Consider the following 25,541-nt stretch of genomic DNA (forward strand, 5'->3'; position numbering starts at 1 on the left):
ACGGTGATATATTTCCAAGTCAGGATGGTGAGTGGCTTGGAGGGGAATTTGCAGGTGGTGGTGTTCCCATCTATCTTCTGCCCTTGTCCTTCTAGGTGGTAGCGGTCGTGGGTTTGGAAGGTGCTGCCTAAGGAGCCTTGGTGAGTTTCTGCAGTGCACCTTGTAGATGGTACACACTGCTGCTAATGTTCATCGGTGATGGAGAGAGTGAATGTTTGCAGATGGGGTGCCAATCAAGTGGGCTGCTTTGTCCTGGATGGTGCCAAGCTTCTTGAGTGTTGTTGGAGCTGCACTCATTCAGGCAGTTGGAGAGTGTTCCATCACACTCCTGACTTGTGCCTTGTAGATGTGGACAGGCTACAGGGAGTCAGAAGGTGAGTTACTCGTTGCAGGATTCCTAGCCTCTGACCTGCTCTTGTAGCCACAGTATTTATGTTGCTAGTCCAGTTCAGTTTCTGGTCAATGGTAACTCCCAGGGTGTTGATAGTGGGGGATTCACCAATGGTAATGCCATTGAATGTCAAGGGGCAATGGTTAAATTCTCTCTTGTTGGTGATGGTCATCACTTTGCATCTGTGTGGTGCAAATGTTACTTGCTACTAGTCAGCCCAAGCCTGAATATTGTCCAGGTCTTTCTGCATTTGGACATGGACTGCTTCAGTATCTGAGGAGTCACGAATGGTGCTGAACATTGTGCAATCATCAGCAAACATCCCCATTTCTGACCTCACGATAGAAGGAAGGTCATTGATGAAGCAACTGAAGATGGTAGGGTCCAGGGATTTGAGTTGAGAGTGAGGAGAATAATAACTAGCAGGATGGAAGAGACCATTCATGCTCTTCCTGCACTGGATGGCTGTCCTCTTTTGCAGCCGTTGGCACTGATCACCGCTGCCACTGCCTCCCATGCTAGATTGGTGACCTGACTTGCTGGCCTTCACCCAGAGTGGGAGTAGAGGACATCATGGCAGGCCTCCACTCTGTCCAGTAGGTGCTTCAGGGAGGCGTTGCTAAATCTGGGGGCGACATGTTTCCTCCCTTTGGCAGCCATAAGTTCCCAGAAGTTTCCTATCCCTTTGCAGAGGCGGCCTCTAAATATGGCACCTGGTTTACTGAAGGCCTGAGGTGATGGCGGGGCAGGTGAATCAGAGGATGCCCTGCCAGCAACCTGGCGTGTTTCCCAGGAATGCATAATTAATGAGGCGGGGATGGGACAATATGGCGCAAAAACTCACCATTGTGGCCAGCGGATAAAAAGCCCTTTATCCCACTCACTACCCCACTTAGTGCAAATCTGGGTTGATTCCACCCTATATTTTTACAGCAACAACCTGAAGTTCAGAGCTTGACAAAAGTTGAATGAGGTTTGTTTAAATAAATGGATTTAAATCTATCCATGTGCTTGGCTGTTTGAGTTTGATTGCTTAGTGTGGATAAAGGTGGATGAGTATAATTTATGCAGCATGGGTCTTGACGTATTTCATTGCTGAAATCTGGAACAATTTGTTGATATGCAGCCAGTGCAGATTCACAGCAAGCATTCCAGACAAGTTCCTGACTGGCTTTCACAGCTATGTATGGAAAGTGGTAACTCATTGGGGAATGTGTCTCCCAGTCACCACGGTCTCCATGCACTTGTTTCATTGCTTCTGGTCCTGAAAGACGAATTTTACAGCATTTAAAAAAAATTTTCTAAGGATTTTTTCCCCTTTTTGCCTCTCCCAAGAGATTGCTGGTTGTTCATTGGTTGTGTGGTGGGGTGGAGGTTGGTGGGGGAGGTGGCGGGGGTGGCGTGGGGGTGTAAGGCAGTGGGGAATAGGTGTCATGATGTGCATAAGTTGCACCATGACAGTGTGGGACAGATTTAATGGGCCAGTTGGTCTTTCCTGTCCTTTGTTTCAGCATGTTTGTACATTGTGGTTTTTAAAAATTTAATGTGATATGAGTGGAATGTGATGAACCTCTACTCGAAAAGATTTTATTTTGCTTTCAATGTTTACGACTTGCTGCCCTTGTCTCTTGCCCTGACTGTCACCATTTCAAATCTAGAAAATATGCAGCCATCATGCTTTCAGGTTTCTACATGTGCCTTATCAATTGAGGCGATTTGCCACTTGAAATCTTTGCTGTTTGCTGTTGGGAAATGCTGGACCTCCTCTTAATGTTTCCATTCACCAAGATTAGAAAATGAACGTGTCATATTAAAGTTAATCCCTTTTGTTTCCTTTTTTATTTGGAAGCCCGCTATAGCCTTGGCTCTATCTTACAATTCAGTGTTGCAATGTTGTAATTATGAGGGCTATCAGTAGTAGCTGGCATCATTTGCAACTTAACATTGACTGACATTATAATAAAATATAATTGTACTCTGAGATTGGAATCATTATAATGAATTCCAGGTTTGGATTTTATCACATTTCTGTTATAGTATTCACTAAGGTAGGCTTCTGGTTAAACTCTTCAAAACAACTATCTGAAAGTCTTGCAGGCTAAGATCCCTGGCCCTTACTTTAGAAAGCAGAATTAAATGTGGTGATAGCATTTTGTTTACAAGAACAAGCACTTCATTGTCTGAAATTTTAAAAGCTTGGTGAATAGTTCTGTGGAGTTCAGGGTGTTTGCCTCCTGTGTTACAAAATGAAGGAGTACAACTGAAGATTCTTCATGATTCCCAAGACCATGTACAATTTCAAAATTGCATCTTGTGAATTGCAATAAATTATCAATAATATTAATGAAAAAGAATGTTTACATTGTAAGCATTTCAAAAAGCACTTTAGAAGTTATTACTTCTGGCATCTTTCTTTGCCAGCATGATTGAATCTTTTTGAAGATAAGACTAGTGTTCTTTCTGTACTGATATAGTGCATTTCATACCCAAAACAAGCTCAAAGTTAATAAATCCAGCAGGCATTCCTGCACAGCAATGTCCCATAAACTGCATTGAGATGAATGATCAGTTAATTTTTTTGTGGTGATTGTTGTTTAAGGATTTATGATGACAAGAACACTGGAGAACTCCCTACTTTTCTTGAAAAGTGCCATGGGATTTTTTTTTTTAAATTCTCTAGGCTTGTGTTTATCATCTTATTTGAAAGACAACACCTCCAGCAATGCAATACTCTCTGAGTGGCAGTGCCCGTACATGCCAGACTAGCATATCTTCTCAAAGTCTGGACTGGGATTTAAATCCACAACTTTCTGACTCAGAGGCAAAAGTCCAGCCACTGAACCAAGTTACAAAGTTTTCATTAGAGTTAAAAAAAAAACTGAAAAAAATAGAAATTCTTCATGTAAGCATTGACTTTAAATTTAGGTTGTAGAGTAATAGTTTATAGATGCTTAATGCATCTTCTTTTCCATATTTTAGTGGCGGTATTAGCCTACTTATTACTTAAGCAGGTTATTGGCTTTAAAATAGGAGAGCAAAATTTCAGATAAATGCACTAAACATTTTCCATTTGAGGCTATTTTAGAATCGTGTCTATTCTCTGATAAATATTAAATGTTTTCAAGCTATATTAAAAATCAATTCTTATCATATGATACAAACATTTGTAGAAGGAAACATAAAAAGGCAATTCAGCACTGCCTAGATTAATGAATTAAATTTAAATTTGCATCTACCTACAGCAGTGAGGTTTTCATAATAGAATCTTCATGGTCATACATTTGGACTTCTTTGGGAAAATGAACCAAGAATGATCAGAAAATATTTTCGTGCAACAAAGCTAATGATATTTTACAAGTGATACAAGAGCTCTATATTAACCATAGGAAAGAAAATGTCACTCATTGGACATAAATTCTGTGGTTCTTTGAATAAAAGGTCATCAGTTGACATGATGTAGAGTGCAGCGCATTTGAAACATTCCACACTCTTCTGGAATGGTAGGTTGTGGGCTCATCTCCATGATTTTCCACATGAGTTGCCAACCACTAGCCTTATTGCTGTATGGAGGTGATAACTGGAGCCCAGGAAGTGAAAGAGAGAATAACAGGACAAATTATGCCTACACACTACAGTAAAGACTAGAAACAGCCAGAAAATAGTACTTAGCCCAGGAACATGTTAAGAGACCAGAATTAATTAAGAAAGAAATTAGTTATATATGAGACAATGGGTGAAATTTTGCTGTGGCAGGACATAATGGTGTCTGCAATTAATTACATTTGGCCCTGCACTCTTCAGTTCAAAAAATGTTTGCTCACTAAATTGCTAAAAGTGCAAGCTGATAACAGCACAGTGAAGGAAAGAGGGCAGCTGGGACCTGAGTGAACAAGAGAAGCAAAAATGTATCTCCTTAACCAATGAGAAATATGATTGGGAAATAAACAGCAGGAGTATTAAGAAGGAGGGTGAATTAAAGGGGGTGATTTCAATATCAAACCTGGTACAGAAAGAGGGATAAATGAAGGGAAAGAAAGATTGGTTAAGAGAAAAAAGAGATGGCAAGGAAAAGTAGGAAAAAAATTGACATCATTTAAATCTCCTAAAATAATTTGATACCTGAAGCAACTAGACTCCACGCCTAAATTAATTCAATTTTGGTGCCAAAACAGGTTGATTAACAGACTTTAAGACTTAATCGCTATGTTAGGAGGGTAATGGCACTTGTAATTACTAGGTCTAAAATCTGCAGCAGATTTAGCTTGTATCTATATGTAAATACAGCAACTTCACGATATTCAATACCTGTCAGTGAATTGAAGCAGTGTGATGCCATTTTTGCAAAACAAACAGTGGCTTGGCATAACTCAGGTGGCAGCTTTGGGATGTTTGCATTTAATGCTGCCAATCACCTTTAGTTGTTGTACCATTTACACAAAAAGAATGGCAACAGCCAATGTGGCCCATAGTTTTATTTGCTATCGAAGAACAAGCAAATTTTGTTAAAGTCAAATACCATGCTAGATCATACTTTTGGAGTACTCTAGTTGAGAAACTATATGAAACCGTATAATTTTTAAAATTATTACTGTTCAATAATATGTAATATATGCCCTGTAGTTTTAATTCTCTCCCTAGCCTGCCCCAAATAGCACAAGTACAGGATTGCTGCATTTCTCTCACCAACTTGAGAGTTGCTGGGCTTATCTCTTCCTTTCTTATCTTTCCTGAACACCCTATATCCAGTACACCTAGTCCTGCCCTTCTTTGAACTAGGTCTCTGTTATGGCCACAACATCGTATTTCCACATGGCAATCTGCACCTGTAGCTCACCAATCTTATTTAACACACCCTGTGCATTCACATGCATGCACAGTAACCCTGATTTAGGCTTTTGTTGGTCTCTCCTTTACTCTGCCCCCAGCTATTGACTTACTATTCCCTACTCTAGTGCTATCTATCTCTCCCAGTAATCAGTGCACCTTAGTATTCCTCTCTGATTTTATCTCCTGGTTCCCACACCCCTGCCAAGATAGTTTAAACTCTCCCAATAGCACTAGCAAAACTGTCTGGCCTGTACAGGTCCCATCTCCACCAGAGCAGGTCCCAGTGTCCCAACAACATAAAGCCTTCCCTTTTGCAACATCTTTCCAGCCAGGCATTCATCTGCTTTCTCCTCCTATTTTTATACTCACTTGCATGTGGCACTGGGATTAATCTGAAGATTACTACTTTTGAGGTCCTGCTTGCTAATTTCATACCTAGTTCCCTAAATTCAGACTGCAGGACCACATCCCTCTTTGTACCTATGTCATTGGTACCGATGTGGACCATGATTACTGGCTGTTCAACCTCTCACTACAGGGTACTTTGTGACATCCTTGGCCCTGGCACACAGGGGCAACACTTAAAACTTAATGGTGCCACAACTTAAAAAAATCAGTGTTAACACTGTCCCAAAATGTATTTAAATCAATAAAGAATTTGCCTGTTTTCAATCAAATTAAAAACACCCCACACCAAATTAAACCATTTTCAACAGCTTTGTACACTTTTCCCTTAGTGCCTCTGTGTTGGAGAAAAGAATTAAACTCTTCCTTTCTCAATTTCACTATCCATGTGCCACACACATGGAAAAGCATGGGTCTGTGTTTTACTGATGAAGCTGGTAACCTTGCATCACACTCCTAATGTGCAGACCTTTGCCAGTCAAATTTCTAAATACAAATCACCTCTAGCCTCTAATTCATATGATTTTTATTTTAGAACTGTGGATATGGTGTTAAGGATGAATCCTATGGCTGCCAGCCTTGCCAGGATGGCAAATTCTCAAAGGGTGTATATCAGATCTGCAGAAGGCACAAAGATTGTGAGGGTTTCTTCCGAGCCACTGTCTTGACGCCAGGTACTGCGGAGATTGATGCGGAGTGCGGACCTTGTATTCCAGGGTAAGTGTAGTTTATTAAACTTGCTGTTCTTTCTGGGAAGTTAGCAGTCCAAACCAGGCAAATATTGGCATTGTTCTTCTGAGATTCATTATGGAATAAGAAATTTATGAAAGCCACATTTGGTGGCTTTGCAGTGCGTGGTTAAATCATTTACTTCATATTTTGTCAAGCATTTCAATTGATTTATTAGTCACGAGGTGTTAATTTTTTCACTATGTATATAGTATGTACTTCATTATTCTATTTTTCACGTTAGCATGAAATAGTATTTGGGGCAATGGAAGAAACTGATCCTATTTCAGTTTCTTGAAGTAAGATGCAAAGTAGGCTACTGCATCATCATGGTGACCAAAATTGAGTTTCAGCTGTGAGTCGTTCTTCATATGAACTTTGGAAAAGGATGGAGAACCCTTGGAATATCTGATCAGATATGTCAGGGATTTGCCTTTTTCTCCTGTTCTCAGATTTATATTAATTTTGCAGCAATCCCAAAATGAACTTTTCCTTTGGGCAGAATTTTCTGCTCGTTGGGCGGGCACATGCCCAACCTGAACGAGTGTAAAATGACACGCGATGACATCAGGCAAGTGTCCTGACGTCATCGCGCACTCACGCGATATTTTGGTCAGCAAGCGCGCGCGCGGGAGTTGACAGCACGCCCACTGACAATAAACAGGCCTATTAAGGCCACTTTGCATTTTTTGCGAAACCTCATCCACGGGCGGGATGAGGTTTCGATCTGTCATTTAAAAAAATTTTAAATTTTCGTACTAATTTCTAACATGTCCCTGCTCATGTGACAGAATCACATGAGGGGCCATTTTTTTTAACATTTTACAATTCTTTATTTTTAAATTTCAAAACTTTTCATCTCCCTGAGGCAGCTCTGTGCCTCAGGGAACTTTTCCTGTGCACTGCGTTTCTCTCCTCCTTATATGATCCATATGTTTCCATATGGCTCGGTCTTCCACTTTCACTTGGTAAGAGAGAGGTCCAGTCACTGCACTTATTTCACCAGATAACCACTTCGGTCCTTCCCCAAAATTTTTCACATATACCATCTCTCCTATGGTAAACTTTTTGTCACGACTATGCCAATCATGTCTAGTTTTCTGACTTCCCTGACTCCTTTCCACCTTCCCCCCTAAATTTGGCACTATTAAGCTCAATCTCGTTCTGAGATGGTGTTTCATCAACAATTCCGCAGGTGTGACACCTGTTGTCGTGTGAGGGATGGTCCTACGATGGAAAAGAAAACGTGATATCTTGGTTGTTATGGAGTCTCCAGTTAATTTCCTCAAGCCAGTTTTGAATGTTTGAACCACTTTCTCCACTCTCTCGGCCAGTCCATTCAATGAAGGGTGGTACAGTGTCGTTTTTACATGAGTGATATCATTGAGACTGATAAACCATTGAAACTCAGCACTCGTAAATGCCGTACTATTATCTGATACGACCACTTCTGGTAGTCTGTTGATGGTGAAACTTTGACATAGCTTGTCAATTCTAGCAGAAGATGATGGTGACTTCACCTCATATATGTCCATCCATTTTGAGTGAACATCAACAATGAGGAGAAACATTGTTCCCATGAAGGTCCCACGCAGTCAATATGTAATTGTACCCATGGCCTTCCTGGCCACTCCCAAATGTGTAACGGAGCTGTTGGAGGTAACTGTTGCCCTTGCTGACACTGTATACAACTTCTCACTAAGCTCTCTATTTCTCCATCCATTCCAGGCCACCATAGATAGCTGCGTGCTACGGTCTTCATTCAGGAAGTACCTGGATGTGCACTCTGTAGTTCAGTTAACAATTGCTTTTGTCCTTTTGGAGAAACAATCATTCGAGCCCCCCACAATAATATACCATCCTGGCTGGTTATCTCATATCTTCTGTGAAAATACGGTTTCATTTTGTCAGATTCCTGTTCTTGTCGCCAACTGTGAAGAACTTGTTCTTGTACTTTGGGTAAGACTGGGTCTCAACTTATCAAATCTCTGATCTGTCTAGCACATACCAGTGATGAATCTAAGAAGTTCAATAATAAAACGAGTCATTGAGGAACTGGAACATCCTCATTATTTTCTTTCAAAGGCAAATGTCTAAGCGCATCAGCGTTTGCAATCTGATTTCCAGGCCTGTGGATGAAAGTATACTCATATGCTACCAGGATCAATGCCCATCTATGTATTCTTGCTGAGGCTATGGGTGCTATAGCCTTGTCCTCGCTGAACAATCCTAGCAAAGGCTTGCGGTCCGAAACGATAGTAAAATGACAACCGTGTATATACTGGTGAAATTTCTTGACACCAAAGATGATTGACAAGCCTTCTTTTTCTATCTGTGAGTATCCCTTTTCTGCTGCTTTCAGCATTCCTGATACATATCCAATAGGTCGTTCTGAGCCATTGTCAATTCGTTGGGAGAGCACTGCTCCCACTCCATAGGGAGATGCAACACATGTCAAAACTAACTCTTTTCTTTGGGCAAAATGTCCTAATAGGGTGGATGAGTGTAACAGTTGTTTCACCTTTGTGAAAGCTCCTTCCTGTGGTGTTTGGTTTTTCTTGAGTGGGTAATACGGTGGTGCCAGTTCTGTCAACAAATTATGCATGAAACGTCCATAGTAATTGATCATCCACAAAATGATTTGAGCTCAAAGGTGTTCTTTGGCGCTGGTGCCTCTCTAATAGCTCGCACGTTTTCCTCAAACTGAGTGGATGCCCTGTGAATCTACCCTGTGACCTAAATAGATTACCTATTTCGCTTGGAACGTGCACTTATTTTTTTTTAAACGCACTCCCACCTGTGAGAAATGTTTCAAAACTTCTTCCAAGTTTGCCAAGTGCTCCTTTTCAGTGAGTCCTGTCACCAGAATGTCATCTAAATAAACTGCAATGTGAGGCAATCCCTGCAGTAAACTTTCCATTGTTCTCTGGAATATGGCGCCTGCTGCGGATACGCCAAAAGGCAAACGGGTATATTAGTTCAACCCTTTGTGTGTATTAATTGTGACAAATTTCTGGGAGGCCTTCACTAACTCCAATTGAGCATGACTCATATCAAGCTTCGTGTAGGCAGTTCCACCTGCCAGCTTGGCTTACAGGTCTTCAATTTTTGGGAGAGGGTGTCTGTCCAACTTAGCCACTTTATTAACAGTCAATTTGTAGTCTCCACAAATTCGAGCACTTTGGTTGGGTCTAAGTACATGGACTGTTGGTGCTGTTCCATTTTCATCCATGTTCATCGTGCATCATTTTACGCTCGGGCATGTCAGGCATGCGCCTGCACGCCGAGCGTAAAATTCTGCCCATGGATAAGAGGATCGCTCGCCTCTTCTCTTCCCCCGCAATGTCGTTAGCTTGGAAAAAGAACGTGAGGCATTCAACATAATGAAACCAATCATCCGCGGTTGGGTCAAAAGGATCAACTCTTTCAAACTGCAGCATGCTTCGAGGGGGCTGCTTCGACAATTAGGACAGAAATTCTACTTACAATTACCGTGTGAGGAACAGCCCAATTTCGGTTCACTTGATTTCCTTGCTCGCTTTTTCTTGCTTTTTTCTCGTCCTTCCTTGCTTTTCTGTCATCACCAGTTTATTGGACCTTGGTCACTAGTTTAGTTGGACTAATGGATCCGGGTTGCATACTTGTTTCGGGATGGCCGAGTTGGTACCATAGACAGAATAGACCAGCAAACAGTTCTTAGGTATAACACATTCTATTTATTTACAAAGGAACTCAGCAGCTACACTTGTGTGCTTACAACTCAAGCCCTGTCTCTACATTACAGACTCTAGCTCTAGACTACTCACTACTGACTACTGACTACTAAGGTAGCCCAAGCTACTCTGCTATTGGATACTAAGATCATGTGATCTTCCATGATAACATTCTTCTTAAAGGTATATTACACATCAGATGACCACAACCACTTGATAGAATTGATAGCAAAATTAAATCCCAAAGGAAACAGTGGCATCATGGGTACAAAATTGGCTCAGGGACTTGGTGAACGGTTATTTTTCAGACTGGAGGGGGAAAGCATGGGCAAACTTGTGAAATGGGCAGGTGCATAGCAGAAGACATTTAATGCAGCAAAGGTTTTTTTAACTCATTCATGGGATGCAGGCATCACTGGCTAGGCCAGCATTTATTGCCCATCCCAAATTTCCCTTGAGAACTGAGTGGCTTGCTAGGCCATTTCAGACGGCATTTAAGGGTCTGGAGTGACATGTAGACCAGACCAGGTGAGGACAGCAGATTTCCTTCTCTAAAGGACATTAGTGAACCAGATGGGTTTTTACAACAATTAGCAACGATTTCATAGTCATCATCAGACTTTTTTAAGTTCCAGAGTTTTATTGAATTCAAATTTCACCATCTGCCATTGTGGGGTTTGAACCCAGGCCCCCAGGAGCATTACCCTGGGTACGTGGAATACTAGTCCAGTGACAATACCACCACACCACCACCTTCCCCGAAGTGTGAAGTGATGCATTTTGATGTGAAGATGGTACAATTTTTAAGGGGTGTAGGAACAGAGAGACATAGGTGTGTGTAGATACAAATCTTTGAAGGTGGCAGGACAAGTTGACAATATTGTTATAAGATTATTAGAGGATTAGAGTACAAAAGCAAGGAGATTATGTTAAACTTTGAAAAACAGTGTTTAGACCTCAGTCGGAGAATTGCATTCAATTCTGGGCACCACACTTCAGGAAGGTTGTCACGGTCTTGGACAAGGTATGAAAGAAATTTACTAGAATGGTACCAGAGATGAGGGGCTTTAGTCGTGTGGTTAAACTCCAGAAACTGGGTTTCTTGCCTTAGGAGAGAGGAAATTAAGGGGAGATTTGATGGAGTTGTTAAAATTCTGAATAGATTTGATGGAGCACATAAGGAGAAATTGTCTCTAGTGGCAGAAGGGCTGATAACCAGAGACACAGGTTTAAGGTGACTGGCAAAAGAACCAGTTGCGCCATGAGAAAACATTATTTTATATATAAAAAAGAAGAGTCATTTGACCCTACGAGCCTGCTCTGCCATTCAATTAGATCATGGCTAATCTTCTACCTCAACTCTACCTTCCCACACATCCCACACAAAATAAGTGGATAAAAAATAAAAATGAGTGTAGAAAAAAAGGGATTAAAAAAGGGGTGAGGATAGAAGAGAGAGTTAATGGTCTGAAGTTGTTGATCGCAATGTTAAGTCCGGAAGGCTGTAAAATGCCTAATCGGAAGATGGGGTGCTGTTCCTCCAGTCTGCGTTGGGCTTCACTGGAACATTGCAGCAGGCCAAGGATGGACATGTGAGCATGAGAACAATATGGTGTGTTGAAATTTATTTTTATTTTCATTCATTTATTCATTGTTTTATCCCATTTTTTATCCTCCCTTTTATCCCATTTTCTATCCTTTTTCTCCCCACCACTGCCCCCTCCCCCAACCCACCCCCAAAAGGGCCATCTGTTACTTGTTCCATGTTTTTCTTTCACATAGTGCTTACCCTTGTTCTGCTATTATCACATTCTGCTTTCTTACCTTTACACCACCATCAGCAACTTTTTTAGCCCTTACCACTACCATTAACACTCCCTTTGTCCTTTAGTTCATGACAACTTTGTCAATCTCTCCTTTGTCCTCACCTATTGCTGGCCTTCTATCCAGCTCCACCTGCTCCACCCGTCTTAAACAGTATAAATTTCATCACATTTCTACTTCACTTTAGTTCTGAAGAAGGGTCATATGGATTCAAAATGTTAACTCTGTTTCCCTCTCCACAGATGCTGCTAGACCTGCTGGGTTTTTCCAGCATTTTCTGTTTTTGTTTCAGATTTCCAGCATCCGCAGTATTTTGCTTCCATCTGTGCAGGACCAGGAAACCCTATAGTTTTTTTTCTATTGCATCTTCCTGATCCCTTTGGCATGATCTCTCTTTTGTTATATATTTCTTCACTCCCTTTGTCCCTCAGACATGATCTTTTTCACTTTGATAGCTTGGCGTGTTTGTCTTACTTCTGGAGCAAGGGGGTGATAGGCTATTGGGGGTAGGTGGGATGCAGATTTGAGGATACTATCAGATCAACCATGGTTTTATTAAATGGCGGAGCGTGCCTGAGGGGCCGAATGGCCTACTCCTGCTCCTTGTCCATATGTTTGTGTGCTTGTATTCCTCGCAGTCTCTTCTGCCTTGTTCTGTGCCACTGCTGTTTAATTGCATTCTTTCCTTCATTTCTCAAATGCTGTTCTTTTGGATATCTCTACCTGGATCTTTCACCATTTATCTTTCTTTTTTCACACTTCCTGGAGTTACTGTTCAACCAGTGTACCTAGCCTTTTCATATTTTAGCATCAGACCCAGCACTCTCTTGAATTATCTTTGGATACCTTATGCTTGTAAAGGTTCTGCTGTTCTGGGAGTAAAACAATATGAATATTTGAGTTGACTTTGTTTCGACGTTGCTGTGCATCATTTGGATAACAAATGGCAACAAGCCCATATCAGCAGCCAATTTCCAGGAATGCTCAGTTCTCTTGTGTCTTGGCTCTTTCACGGAAGTGATTAGGGCAATAATCACAAACTGTTCTGGCAACTGTTTTGGACTGTTTATAAATTGCTGTGTGGAGCAGAAAACTAACACCATCAGCTTTGGCCTTCCACACATTTGTGGTCTGGCATCAGCTCTAATAATACCACTAACCACAGAGGACTCCTAATGTTTCTCATTTCAGTTATTCATACTGGTCCTGATACATTGGAGAGTTGGGAGCAAAAGAAACATTTCACCCTAGTGATCTTGACTTTGAATCAACTGATGTTCAAGTTTGATTAGTGTCTTTGAGCAGATTTTGGTCAAGGGTATGAGTTAGAACACCGATAAATTGGTTAATCTCAGACAGGGAAATTAACCATACAGGATAAATAAATATTGCCTCCAGTACAAGATTGCATTAGCAATGGCATTAAAGTTATAGGTTCCTAGAAATCTATTCTCAGTTTATCAACTCCATGTGTAGATAGTACCATAAAAACTAACTTGCTACAGATTAAATCAGACAAAAAGATCTTAATCCAAATCAATCCCATTATCTCAGCACCATTTCTTTCACTGTACTGGAGCTTTCCATTGGTTGAATCAAACTGGATGTTGTTTGAGTAACAATAGTTGAGAAAAGAAGGACTGCCGTACTTTATTTGAATCAAAGGCCAGGATTTTCTGGTCCTGGCTGCAGTGGGAATCATAATAGGCGGGACAGAAAATTCGACAGACGATGCAAAGGTCGGTTGACTTCGGGCGGGAATTTTCATCGCGGGACCAGAAAATCCCAGCCAAAATCAGTTAATTGTTCCTGAACAACAGCTGCAATAAATAATGTGTTTTTATAAATTTAAATATCATATAATGAATATTCTGGTGCATACTTAATTGAAAAAAATATCTATAATTAAGTGGCCCCCACCAACCTCTCCTTATAGCTGAAATAAAAATAGAAAATACTTAGCAGATCTGGCAGCATTCATCAGTTCTGATGAGCGGTTATTGGCTTGAAACATTTGGGGGCTGGGCTCGCTTCCCAAGGGGAAAATGATGCGGGATGACATTGGGAGGAATCCTCGACGTCATCCCGGTCCCTTTAAATTTTTAGGAAGGTGGGCAGACAGCGAAATCAGCTGTCCGCCTGCCAACCTGTCGGTAGTCAATTGAGGCCATTGACAGGCTCATTAAGATAATTAAAGACCTGCCCGTCCAAGCTTAAGCCTGCCGGGCAGGCCAGGAGCCCCAGCGGGCTTCTGATTATTCATGAAACTTCATCCACTGGCAGGATGAAGTTTCATGTCCGTTTTTTAAACATTTAATAAATTTTATGTGTTTATTATTAACATGTCCCATCTCATGTGACATTATCATATGAGGGGGACATGTTAATAATTTCAATATTTATCTATTTTTAGATTTTACTTATCTGTCACGAATCTCCCTGAGACAGGACTTTGCCTCAGAGAGCAGTGCGCTCTTTGACAGATGGGGATTCCCTCCCCGCCCCCCCACACAGGAAGTGCATTGCGCTTCCCGTTGGGCAGGCTGCTGGGTGGGCCTTAATTGGCCCGCCCACTCAAAATGGCGGCGGGCTCCATTTCGGTGGCGGGGGTCGGCTGTCTGCCCGCCGCCGAGCTGATGGGGCCCGCCCGCCATCCGAGGGTAAAATTCTGCCCATTAACTCTGTTTCTTCCTCCACAGATGTTGCCAAAGTTACTGAGTATTTCCAGCATTTTCTGTTATTATTGCAGATTTTCTGCACTGGCAGTATTTTGCTTCTGTTTTTGTTGCTCTTTGATTAAAAAAGGAAATCATACAAAGCAGCACAGAAACCTTTCCTAATCTTTAATCCCGCTCTGTTTATATCAGTTCAGACTGCCAATTTGCTTTTCAACGTGCCCAGCAGCAATTGCTGAATGACAATTAACACCCATAAAATCTCCACGTCAGTCACATGTTGATACATATGGGGCTGGATTTTATTGTTGGCGAGCGGGGGGCGGGGCCCGCTCGCCGACGCGTAAAATGACACACGGTGACATCAGGCGGAACTCCCGATGTCACCGCACCTCATTTAAATTTTCAGGAAGGCGGTGGCGCAGCAAAATCAGCTGCATGCCCGCCGACCTGTCAATGGCCTTAAGGTTGGCGGGCAGGCCAGGAGCCCTGGCGCGAACTAGAAAAAGCATGAAACCTCATCCACAGGCAGGATGAGGTTTCATGTAGGGTTTTAAAAACTTTAATAAAGTTTTTTTGGAAATTATGAACATGTCCCAACTCATGTGACATTGTTACATCAGGGAACATGTTAGGGAAATTTCATTTTTCTATTTTGAGCATTTTCACATTTAGAGCTGCACTTAGCCTCAGCGAGATGAGTGCGCTCTTTTGTGCGCATGCATGAAAGAGCACATTCTCGATTTTGGGAATCGCCGCCCCCCTCCCCTTGCACAGGAAGCACATAGCACTTCTGTGTGGACATAACGCTGGGCGGGCCTTAATTGGCCCGCCCACGTAAAATGACGCCGAGCCTCCGATCAGGGGCGCCGATAGGAAGCACGCCCACACGCACCCGCCCATCAGCTTTTCCCCCGACAGGTGGAAAATTCAGCCCATGAATGTTTTTGGGAGTCTTCAAATGTGTCACTCAGTCATGTTTTCAGTTTAACAGAATAGCTATTTTTTCCTGAATCACACAGTAATTTATTACACAGTGATATTATGGTAGAACTTTAAATATCCAGACAACTTGGGACTGGAAGGATGTTTGAAATTTGAAGGGGCTGAAAATTAAGTACATATAATGATATTCTATACCATGAATTGCTTTGGTTTGAAACTTGAATATTTTTTCCCTCCTCTGATGATTTTTTCACCCTCCACTCTTCCTCTTGTAAGGGCTTGATGTGTCTCCAGTGTATAATTCGTGGAGTATTTTCTATTAGTTAGCACAGACAGTTAGCACCAGTAGACTATTCGATTGCAAGGGCCTTAACTATTGAGCATGAATCTGGACTTGCCAAACAATTACGCACTTGTAAGAAACACTAGTTAGTGATCAAGAGCAGGAATTCACACTGATCTTCCCTTCTCTAATACAACAATTACTTATATTAGAGTACTTTACTGATTGTATAAATGAAGATGTGCACCAATGCAGCAACAGCAACTCACACTTATGTAGCACCTTTAATATAGTAAATTGTTCCAAGGTGCTCAACAGGAGCATAATCAGTCAAAAACTGACACCCAGCCAAACATTAAGACAGCTGACCTAAAGACTGGTTCAAGAAATAAGTTGTAAGGAGCATCTAAAAGGTGGAAAGTGAGGTGGAGATGCAGAGAGCTTTAAGGAGGGAAATCCAGATCTTAGAACATGGGCAGCTGAAGGCACAGCCAGTAATCATGGAGCAAAAGAAGTCAGGGCTGTTCAAGACAGATGAGAACAGGATAACAAACTGTGATCATGGATACAGAAGGTATCGCTCATGACTTTGACAAAACAGATCCTGTGTTGTGATTGCACAGAAATATTTTCACACAGCGAGTGGTTAGGATCCAGAATGCACTGCCTGAGAGTGTGGTGGAGGCAGATTCAATCATGGTTTCCAAAAGAGAATTTGATAATTATCCGGAGGAAAAATTTGCAGGGCTAAAGGGGAAAGGTGGGGGGGGCGGGTGGCACTTGGTGAATCACTCTGGCAGAGAGTGGGTACATACACGACGGGCCAAATGGCCTCCTTTTGTGCTGTAACCATTCTTTGATTCTATGAGAAGCCGGTTTGCAGGGTCCCAAGCAGAGAATAACAAGAGAGCTGGATGCATTGTGTTGGAAAAGAAGGGAAGATTTAAGATGGGGTGATAATTGGTCCGATCCGACAAGAAAAGATGCACTGTTGGACCTGGTTCTTGGAAATGAGCTGGGTCAAGTAGATCAAGTGTCAGTGGGGGATCATTTAGGAGACAGTGATCATTGTATTGTATGTTTTAGGATGATGATAGAAAAGGACAATAGGCAATCCAGAGTAAGGAAAATTAACTGGACAAGAGCCGAATTCGATGGGGCAAGAACGGAGCTGGGCCAGATAGACTGGAACAAAAGATTGGCAGGAAGAACTGTAGCTGAACAATGGGCTACCTTCAAAAAACAATTAGTTCGGGCACAGACAAGGTATATTCCATCGAAAGGGAAAGGTAGGACAAACAAATCCAGAGCTCCCTGGATGAAAAAGGAGATTAAAATTAAGATAAAGAAGAAAAAGTGTGCTTATGACAGATGTCTGGTAGAAAATAGTCACATGGAAAAACTTGGGTTGATAAGGAAGAGCCAGCATGGATTTCTAAAGGGGAAATCATGTTTAACTAACTTGCTGGAGTTTTTTGAGGTCATTGAGGGTGATGCTGTTGATGTGCTGTACATAGACTTTGAAAAGGTATTTGACACATTGCCATACAACTGACTTGTGAGAGAAGTTATTGTTCATGGAATAAAAACAACGTGGATACAAAATTGGCCATAAAATAGGAAGCAGAGACTAATGGTCAATGGGTACTTTTTGGTCTGGAGGAAGGTTTGTAGTGCGTTCCCCAGGGGTTGATATTGGGACCCTTGCTTTCTTTGATAAATATTTATGGTTTAGATCTTGCTGTGCAGGGGACAATTTCAAAGTTTGCGGATGATATGAAGCTTGGTAGTGTTGTGCACTGTGAGGAGGATGGTGTGGAACTTCAAGAGGACATACACAAGTTGGCGGAGTGGGCAGATAGGTGGCAGACGAAGTTCAATGTGGAGAAGTGTGAGGTGATGCATTTTGGTAGAAAGAATCACCTTCCAAACCCACGACCACTACCACTTAGAAGGACAAGGGCAGCAGATGCATGGGAATATCACCACCTGGAGGTTCCCCACCAAGTAACTCACCATCCTGACTTGGAAATATGTTGTCATTCCTTCACCCGCTGCTGCGTCAAAATCCTGGAACTCCCTCCCTAACAGCATTGTTGGTGTACCTACACCACATGGACTGCAGCAATTCAAGAAAGCGGCTCACCACCACCTTCTCAAGGGAAACTAGGGATGGGCAATAAATGCTGGCCCAGCCAGCGAAGCCCACATCCCATGAATGAAAAGAAAAAAGAACGTGGACTGACAATATAAAATAAGGGGTGAAATTTTGAAGGGAGTGCAGTAGCAGAAAGACTTGGGTGTACATGTGCATAGATCATTGAAGGTGGCAGGACAGTGGAGGGTGCAGTTAATAAAGCATTTGGTATCCTTGGGCTTTATTAATAGGGGCATAGAGTACAAGAGCAGGGAGGTTATGCTGAATTTATAGAAGACACATGTTAGGCCTCAGTTAGAATATTGTGTACAGTTCTGGGACTATATTATAGGAAGGATGTAAACACATTAGAGAGAGTGGAGAAGAGGTTTACAATAATGGTTTCAGGGATGAGAAGCTTCAGCTATGAGGATAGATTGGAGTGACTGGGACTGTTCTCCTTGGAGAGAAGAAGGCTGAGAGGAGATTTGACAGAGATGTTCAAAGTCATGAGGGGGCTGCACAGAGTAGATATGAGGAGGGCAAGTGGGGAACTTCGCGCATGTGCGTGGGTGCACACAGGAAAAGCTCCCTGAGGCACAGAGCTGCCTCAGGGAGATGAATATTTATGAAAATAAAAAATAAAGAATTTTAAGATGTTAAAAAAACATGTCCCCTTGTGTGCAGGGCATGTTATTTATGAAAAGTTAAAATTTTTATTTTATTTTTAATCGCTGTTGGAAACTTCATCCTGCCCGTGGATGAGGTTTCCTTAAAAATGCAAAGGCCGCTTGGCCTTTTCGCCTGCCTGCCAACCATAAGGTTGGATGGGCAGTGAAAAATTACATTTAACTGGCACTTTAATGGCCTTAATAGGCCTGTTCATTGTCGGTGGGCGCACTGCCGATTCCCGCGTGAGCCCATCAACCAAAATATCGCGCAAGTGAGCGAAGACATCGGGACCCTCGCCTGACATCATCGTGTGTCATTTTACGCTCATTCAGGTCGGGCGTGCGCCCACCCGACAAGTGAAAAATTCTAGCCATAGTGTCAGAGGACTGGCAGGTAGCTAATGCAATTCCAATATCAAAGAAGGGGGAAAGAACCTGTACAGGGAATTATAGACCAGTCAGCTTAGCATCAGTAATAGAAAAAAGTAATGGAAATCCCTGCTAAGGGGGAGAATATAAGAACATCTTAGAAACAAAAAAGATAATAATGAATAATCAGCATGAATTTCAAAAAGGAAAATCTTGCTTGACCAACATTGTTGAATTTTTTGAGGCAGTAACAGGGAGAGCAGACATGTTAATGTAGTAGATGTAATTTATCTGGATTTTCAAAAGGCCTTCAACAGTTAACATTCCATTTACTTGGTTTAATTTGCAGTGTTAAACTGACCAAGGACCAAAATGGCACCCACCATCTTGGTGGGAGAAACTGTGCATGCGCCAACAGCCACAGTGTTCTTGGTGCTTGGCTGGTCAGTGCCAGGAATTATAGTGTTTCAGTTTTGATTTGCAAAATCAAAATTCAAACAATTATTTAAAGGAGACAAAGTTGGCTTTGCATTGATGAGTGTGTTTGCTCAAAACTAGTTAACAGTTAGGCCAGGCAACATGGGTGATTAGGAATGAAGTGATAAGCAGAGTATAATAAACTATAGGCATTATATTATTATAGTAATATCACCTGATATTATAGTATCAGGTGATTGCAGTATTGTGAGTAGAGGTTTATTTTCCTAACTGTCTCTTGTTCCCTCTCTTGGCTGTTGATATGATCAAATGCTACTGTATGAAATGCAATAACGTATGATAGGGTTCTGCTCCACAGTTGATATACTCCAACCAGTAATGAAATTAACGTGAATTGTGGGTTCATTAATTAGTTGGACATTCACCCAGCATACTGTTACCTCAAAGTCTAATGTCAGAAAATCCTATTTACTTTCATGCAAGAGCCCATTACGGTGTCTGTTATTCTCAGGGCACCTTGCTGAGGTTGTGCAACAATTATTTAAAAGAGTCTGTCAGAACATTCCCAGATTTCTTAATTTATACTTTGCTACATTCGTTGTTGGACATTGTTTGCCAAAAACTATGGGCAGCATTTTCCGATCAGCAAGCTGGGGGGCGGGGCCCGCTCACTGACACGTAAAATGACGCGCAGCGATGTTGGGCATGCGTCCCGACATCACCGTGCATCATTTAGATTTTCAGTTTGTCGGCACGCAGCCGACTTGGCTACCTGCCCGTCCAACCTTAAGGTTGGCGGGCAGGCGAAGAGTCCAAGTGGCCTTCAGAAAAAACATGAAACCTCATCCATGGGCAGGATGAAGTTTCATGAGGGATTTAGAATGTGTATAAAATTTTTAAATAAAAGTAATTGACACGTCCCTGCTCATGTGACAGTGTCACATGAGGGGACATGTCAGGAATATTTTTTTCTCCCTTTAATAAAGTTTTCAAACTTGAGCCGAGCTCCCTGAGGCAGCACATTACCCTGCCCAGCGTGACGTCCGCAAGGAAGCACTATGCACTCCCTGTGCGGGGGTGGGGTGGGGGGGGGGGGTGGATTCCCTCAGCCGAGAGTGCGCTCTTTCGCGCATTTGCGCGAAAGAGCACACTCATCTCCCTGAGGCTAAGTGCTGCTTCAGGGAGATCAGCGCCAAATTTAAAAATGGTCAATGTATAAAAATAAAATTTCCCTGACATGTCCCCTCATGTGACACTATCACCTGAGTTGGGACAAGTCCATCACTTATAATCAAATTTTTATAAAATTTTTAAAATCTCTCATGAAACCTCATCCTACCCGTGGATGAGGTTTCATGCTTTTTCTGAAGCCTGCCAGGCCTCCCGGCCTGCCCGTCAACCTTAACATTGGACAGGTAGGTCCATTAGTTACTTGAATTAGTTTTTAAATGGCCTCAATAGATCGTTGATAGGTCGGTGGGCGCCACAGCTGACTCGGCTGCTCCCCCGCCGACCTGAAAATGGAAATGACGTAGTGACGTCAGGAGTTCCGTCCAATGTCAACCTGCGTAATTTTACGCATCGGTGAGCGGGCCCCACCCACCGCTCGCCGACATCAACATCCTGGCCTTAATGTTTGTATCCTGTAATTGTGTTTATTTAGGATTGATGCGCACTGACAAATGATTTACTTATCAATTGGTGTTCAGTATGTTTGACATAATCTTTAACTTGTGCACAATCACCTGTGAGGTGCGATTTTGTGCTGAAAATGCTTTGTTATATAAGTTATATATGTGATTTTTTTTTTACAGTTACTACATCCTAGACAATAGATCAAGAAACACCTATACAAAGGTTTGCCATTCCTGTGCACTGGCACCTCCTAACACAAAAGAATGTGAGTTACCCCGCAAACATATATGTATGTATATAGCATTATTTCAATTTTCTTTCCTCCTTTACTGTAATTTTGCACTAAGCCAGAATTCCACAGAAGATTTGACCAAAGGTCACATCACAGATTAGTCTAGCCCTATCCTAGCACAACACTCTAGCCGAGGAAACCTGAGATTATAGGTAGCTACTTCATTGTCATCCTGGCTGATATAAACTAAGTCCTTGAAGATCGAGATTCAAATCTGGACCTTCCTGATTTGTATTGTTCAATAGTACCCCAAAGATTTGAAAAGAATCCTTTTTTATTTAGGAACCTGGCTTTGAACTGAATAAAGTGAGGGCATGGAATCCCTCCTACAGTTAAAAAGATAAAGGAAAAACCAGAAACCTGAAACAAAAACTAAAATGCACCAAAAGTTGGTCAACAGCTAGATAAAGAAAAGATAAGTTAACATTTGAGGCATAAACCTCATCATAAGTATTAACATTTGAAGAAAGAAAATGTAATTAAAGAGAAAGATACTGTACGGAGATAAATAATGGGTTGAATAACCTGCAAACTGCTTAATAAAAACTGTTAGACAATGTAAAAGATCAATGAGACTAATAAAAAAAGGCATTTAAAACAAAACAATGTGCTATCTTGAGGCGGAAAGACATGGTAGAGACCTACACAAAGACAAAGGCGAGAAACTGAAAAATTGGAAAGGTAAAGGGACCTTGAAGTGTGCAGGTACAGCAAGTCAAAAAAGAAAACAAAACATACTGCAATAAAGGACATGAAAACCAAGCAGGTTCTCCAAAGGGTAACTGATCCATTCCATCAGGTTGCTGACAAAAAATAACCTGAGTAAGTCATCAGTCCTCAAAAGAGAGGAAAAAAACAAGCCAATCCTACACTACTGTGAGCATTGTGTTCTGACGAAGGGTCCTTATCCAAAATATCAACCCTTCCAGATACTTTTCTGTTTAAAAATGTTGGATTTTAAAATTCTAGAAGTGAGACTTTTTATTAGCAGCTTGCAGATCTCTTCTTTGCATGACAATATAAAACAACGAGAAATAATCTAAGATTTACATAACCATGTCCAACACTCCATAGTTCCAACTGGTATTTCTGAATGAATAAATTTTGGCCAACTAACTCCTTATTGTTCAAAATTTTTATACAGCAATAGTTACGCAATAACACATGCTTATTGTTGGGAGAGAAACAGAGTTAATGTTTTGAGTCTGTATGACACCTCCTCAGACCTGAATAAGCATCATAGCTCTGAAGAAGAGTCAGGTGGACTTGAAACATTAACTCTGTTTCTCTCTCCACAGATGATGCCAGACCTGCTGAGCTATTCCAGCATTTCCTGTTTTTATTTCGGATTTCCAGCATCCACAGTATTTTGCTTTTATTATCACATGTTTATTGTATTGGGTATTTGAACAATTGTGGTGTTAAGCCTGAGGTGGAGTCAACATTTACCTAACCTATCCCTTCTGAGTGCATGTACATATATATTAGTGCTATTTTATTCTTTTTTCCCCCATTTTTTGGGTTTCTCTGTGCCATACATCATACCTTAACCAATACAACAGATGGTCCTACTCCCAGGCCTCTGTAAATGGCCAAATAGAGATGTGAAAGAGAGCACAGGGAAATCTGCCCTTTTGTTGCATCATTCACACAAACTACTACTACATTGGTACTTCCATCTTAAGTATGAAGACATTTTACATTTATTCCTAATTGAAAGAAAGGCTGCTTGTGTGAAATCTGACTGTCAGTAAAGGAAGCTTAGCCTGTCCGTCAGAGGTATGCTTAATACCAAGGTATCCTAATACAAAGACTATTGGGAGCTAATCAAAGCACAAAAGTTACCATATTTATGAATGTATTAATTCCTTGAACAAGATAAAACAGGCATTAATAATGACAGTTTAATGGGGAGATGGTGACGTAGTGGTAATATCAGTGGACTAGTAATTCGGCCTAATGCTCTGGAGACATGGGTTCAAATCCCACCATGGCAGCTGGCGGATTTTGAATTCAATTAATAAATCTGGGATATAAAGCTGGTTCCAGTAACGGTGACCATGAAACTATCATTGATTGTTGTAAAAACCCATCTAATTCACTAGCCTTATTTAGGAGAGAAAATCTGCCATCCTACCATACAAGCCCAGGCCCACAGCAATGTGGTTGATTCTTATCTGCCCCCTGAAATGATCTAGCAAGCCACTCAGTTAAAGGGCCATCAGGAGTGGGCAACAAATGCTGGCCTTGCCAGCAATGCCCACATCCCATGAAAGAATAAAGGAAAAAGAAAATCAGTGTTTTTTGCCATATATATTAACACCAAACAAAAACAAGCAAGAAACCTGTTTCAATTTACTCTGCACTAATTGTTCTACTATATTGAAAGCTTGGAAAAATGCACATATTTCTTTTTTAAAATACAAAAAGATGTCTAAAATGATCTAAAATACTGAAAATAAAAGTGAGATACATCACATTATTTTCTTCAAGCTTTTGATTTCATAAATTTGTTAAAGTCCTTGCAAACATAAGATTAGAAGTGGGGATGTTCACTGACAACTCTACAGTGTTCAGTACCATTCACAACTCCTCAGACGCTGAAGCAGCCTGTGTCCATATGTAGCAAGACCCGGACAACATTCAGGCTTGGGCTGATAAGTGGCAACTAACAACTGTGCCACACAAATGTCAGGCAATGACCATCTCCAACAAAGAGAGAATCTAACCATCTCCCCTTGACCCCCGCTGAAGCCCCCATCATCAACATCCTGGGGGTTGCCATTGACCAAAAACTGAACTGGACAAGTCATACAAATACTGTGACTACAAGAGCAGATCAGAGGCCAGGAATTCTGTGGTGAATAGCTCACCTCCTGTCTCCCCAAAGCCTGTCCACCATCTAAAATGCACAAGTCAGGAGTGTGATGGAATACTGTCCACTTGCTTGGATGAGTGCAACTCCAACAAAACTCAAGAAGATCAACACCATCCAGGACAAAGCAGCCTACTTGATTGGCAGCTCATGCACCACCTTAAAAATCTACTCCCTCGACCACTGTCCACAGTGGCAACAGCGTGTACCATCTACAAGATGCACTGCAGCAACTAGCCAAAGCTCCTTCAACAGCACCATCCAAACCCACAACCCCTACTGCCTAGAAGGAGAAGGGCAGCAGACACATGGGAACACCACCATATGCAAGTTCCCCTCCAAGTCACACACCATCCTGACATGGAACTACATTGCCATTCCTTAACTGTCATTGGATCTAACTCGTGGAACTCCCTCCCTACCAGCACTGTGGGTATATTTACACCAGATGGACTGCAACAGTTCAAGAAGGCAGCTTAACATCACCTTCTCAAGGGCAACTAGGGATGGACAATAAATGCTGGTCTAGCCAGCAATGCACACATCCCGTGTGGAGTTTATGATTTTGTTAAAAATAAGATGCAGAGGAAAATGTCAGAAAAGCTATTTGATGATAAACTGGTCTGTTTGTACATTCTAAGCAAAATTGTTGCATTTAACTCGGTGTTAAATTTTAACGAGTATATAAAAATATTCATGTTATTTGCATGTTCAAGTAAAGAATATTTTATATTCTGAAAGATAGAACCAATGTATCATTAGTTCTCCTCTACTTTGTATGGGTGCATGTACATTGTACTTTCCAATACCTTCCATTTTTATTCAATTAATGCTTTAATAATCATTACTCTGATTCATTCTGGAATCTGCCAACTTAGATACAATTCTTGTCCAAAAATATGCAAAGTTCATATTTATAAATTGACATTTTTTTCCAACTGTTTAACTGGTAAAAATGTTTGTTGCAAAATATACATGAAATAATTGAACACTGCATTTCTATCTTGATTTTATATTAAAAGTTAATAACCTCTATTATTGTTTCATAGGCTTGGGCATTGCATTTTCTTCAAGTATTTTAAGCAGTACCTCAGTCATCAATGCAAACTCTCCAATTCTACAAGAAACTCATAAAGGTATGATGTGAACTTAAGGATGTTTCAGTATCTCATAAACTAACAACTTTCAGCTGAAGGCTTTTAAAATGTATGCATATTCTGGAGGGCTGTTGAGTTGGGTGTTCAATACATAGTGCAGTTATATACTGCTCCTCAGTTGCAGGAAGATCTCTCAGGGCACTTTCTTATGAAAGTAAAAGGGATACAGTGCACT

General features: G+C 41.4%; 1 protein-coding gene across 2 annotated transcripts in view; it reads left to right on the forward strand.

Moving 5' to 3' along the window:
• Positions 1-25,541, forward strand: part of edar (ectodysplasin A receptor) — a 100,051-nt gene that overhangs the window by 58,287 nt on the left and 16,223 nt on the right. For both annotated transcript variants that reach the window (XM_078545554.1, XM_078545555.1), the window contains exons 4-6: positions 6,159-6,340; positions 21,222-21,307; positions 25,259-25,345. In XM_078545554.1, coding sequence (XP_078401680.1) covers positions 6,159-6,340; positions 21,222-21,307; positions 25,259-25,345 — 355 coding nt within the window. The remainder of the gene's footprint in view (positions 1-6,158; positions 6,341-21,221; positions 21,308-25,258; positions 25,346-25,541) is intronic.

The sequence above is a fragment of the Cetorhinus maximus genome, chromosome 7, assembly GCF_964194155.1.
Source record: "Cetorhinus maximus chromosome 7, sCetMax3.hap1.1, whole genome shotgun sequence".
NCBI classification, from domain to species: Eukaryota; Metazoa; Chordata; class Chondrichthyes; order Lamniformes; family Cetorhinidae; genus Cetorhinus; species Cetorhinus maximus.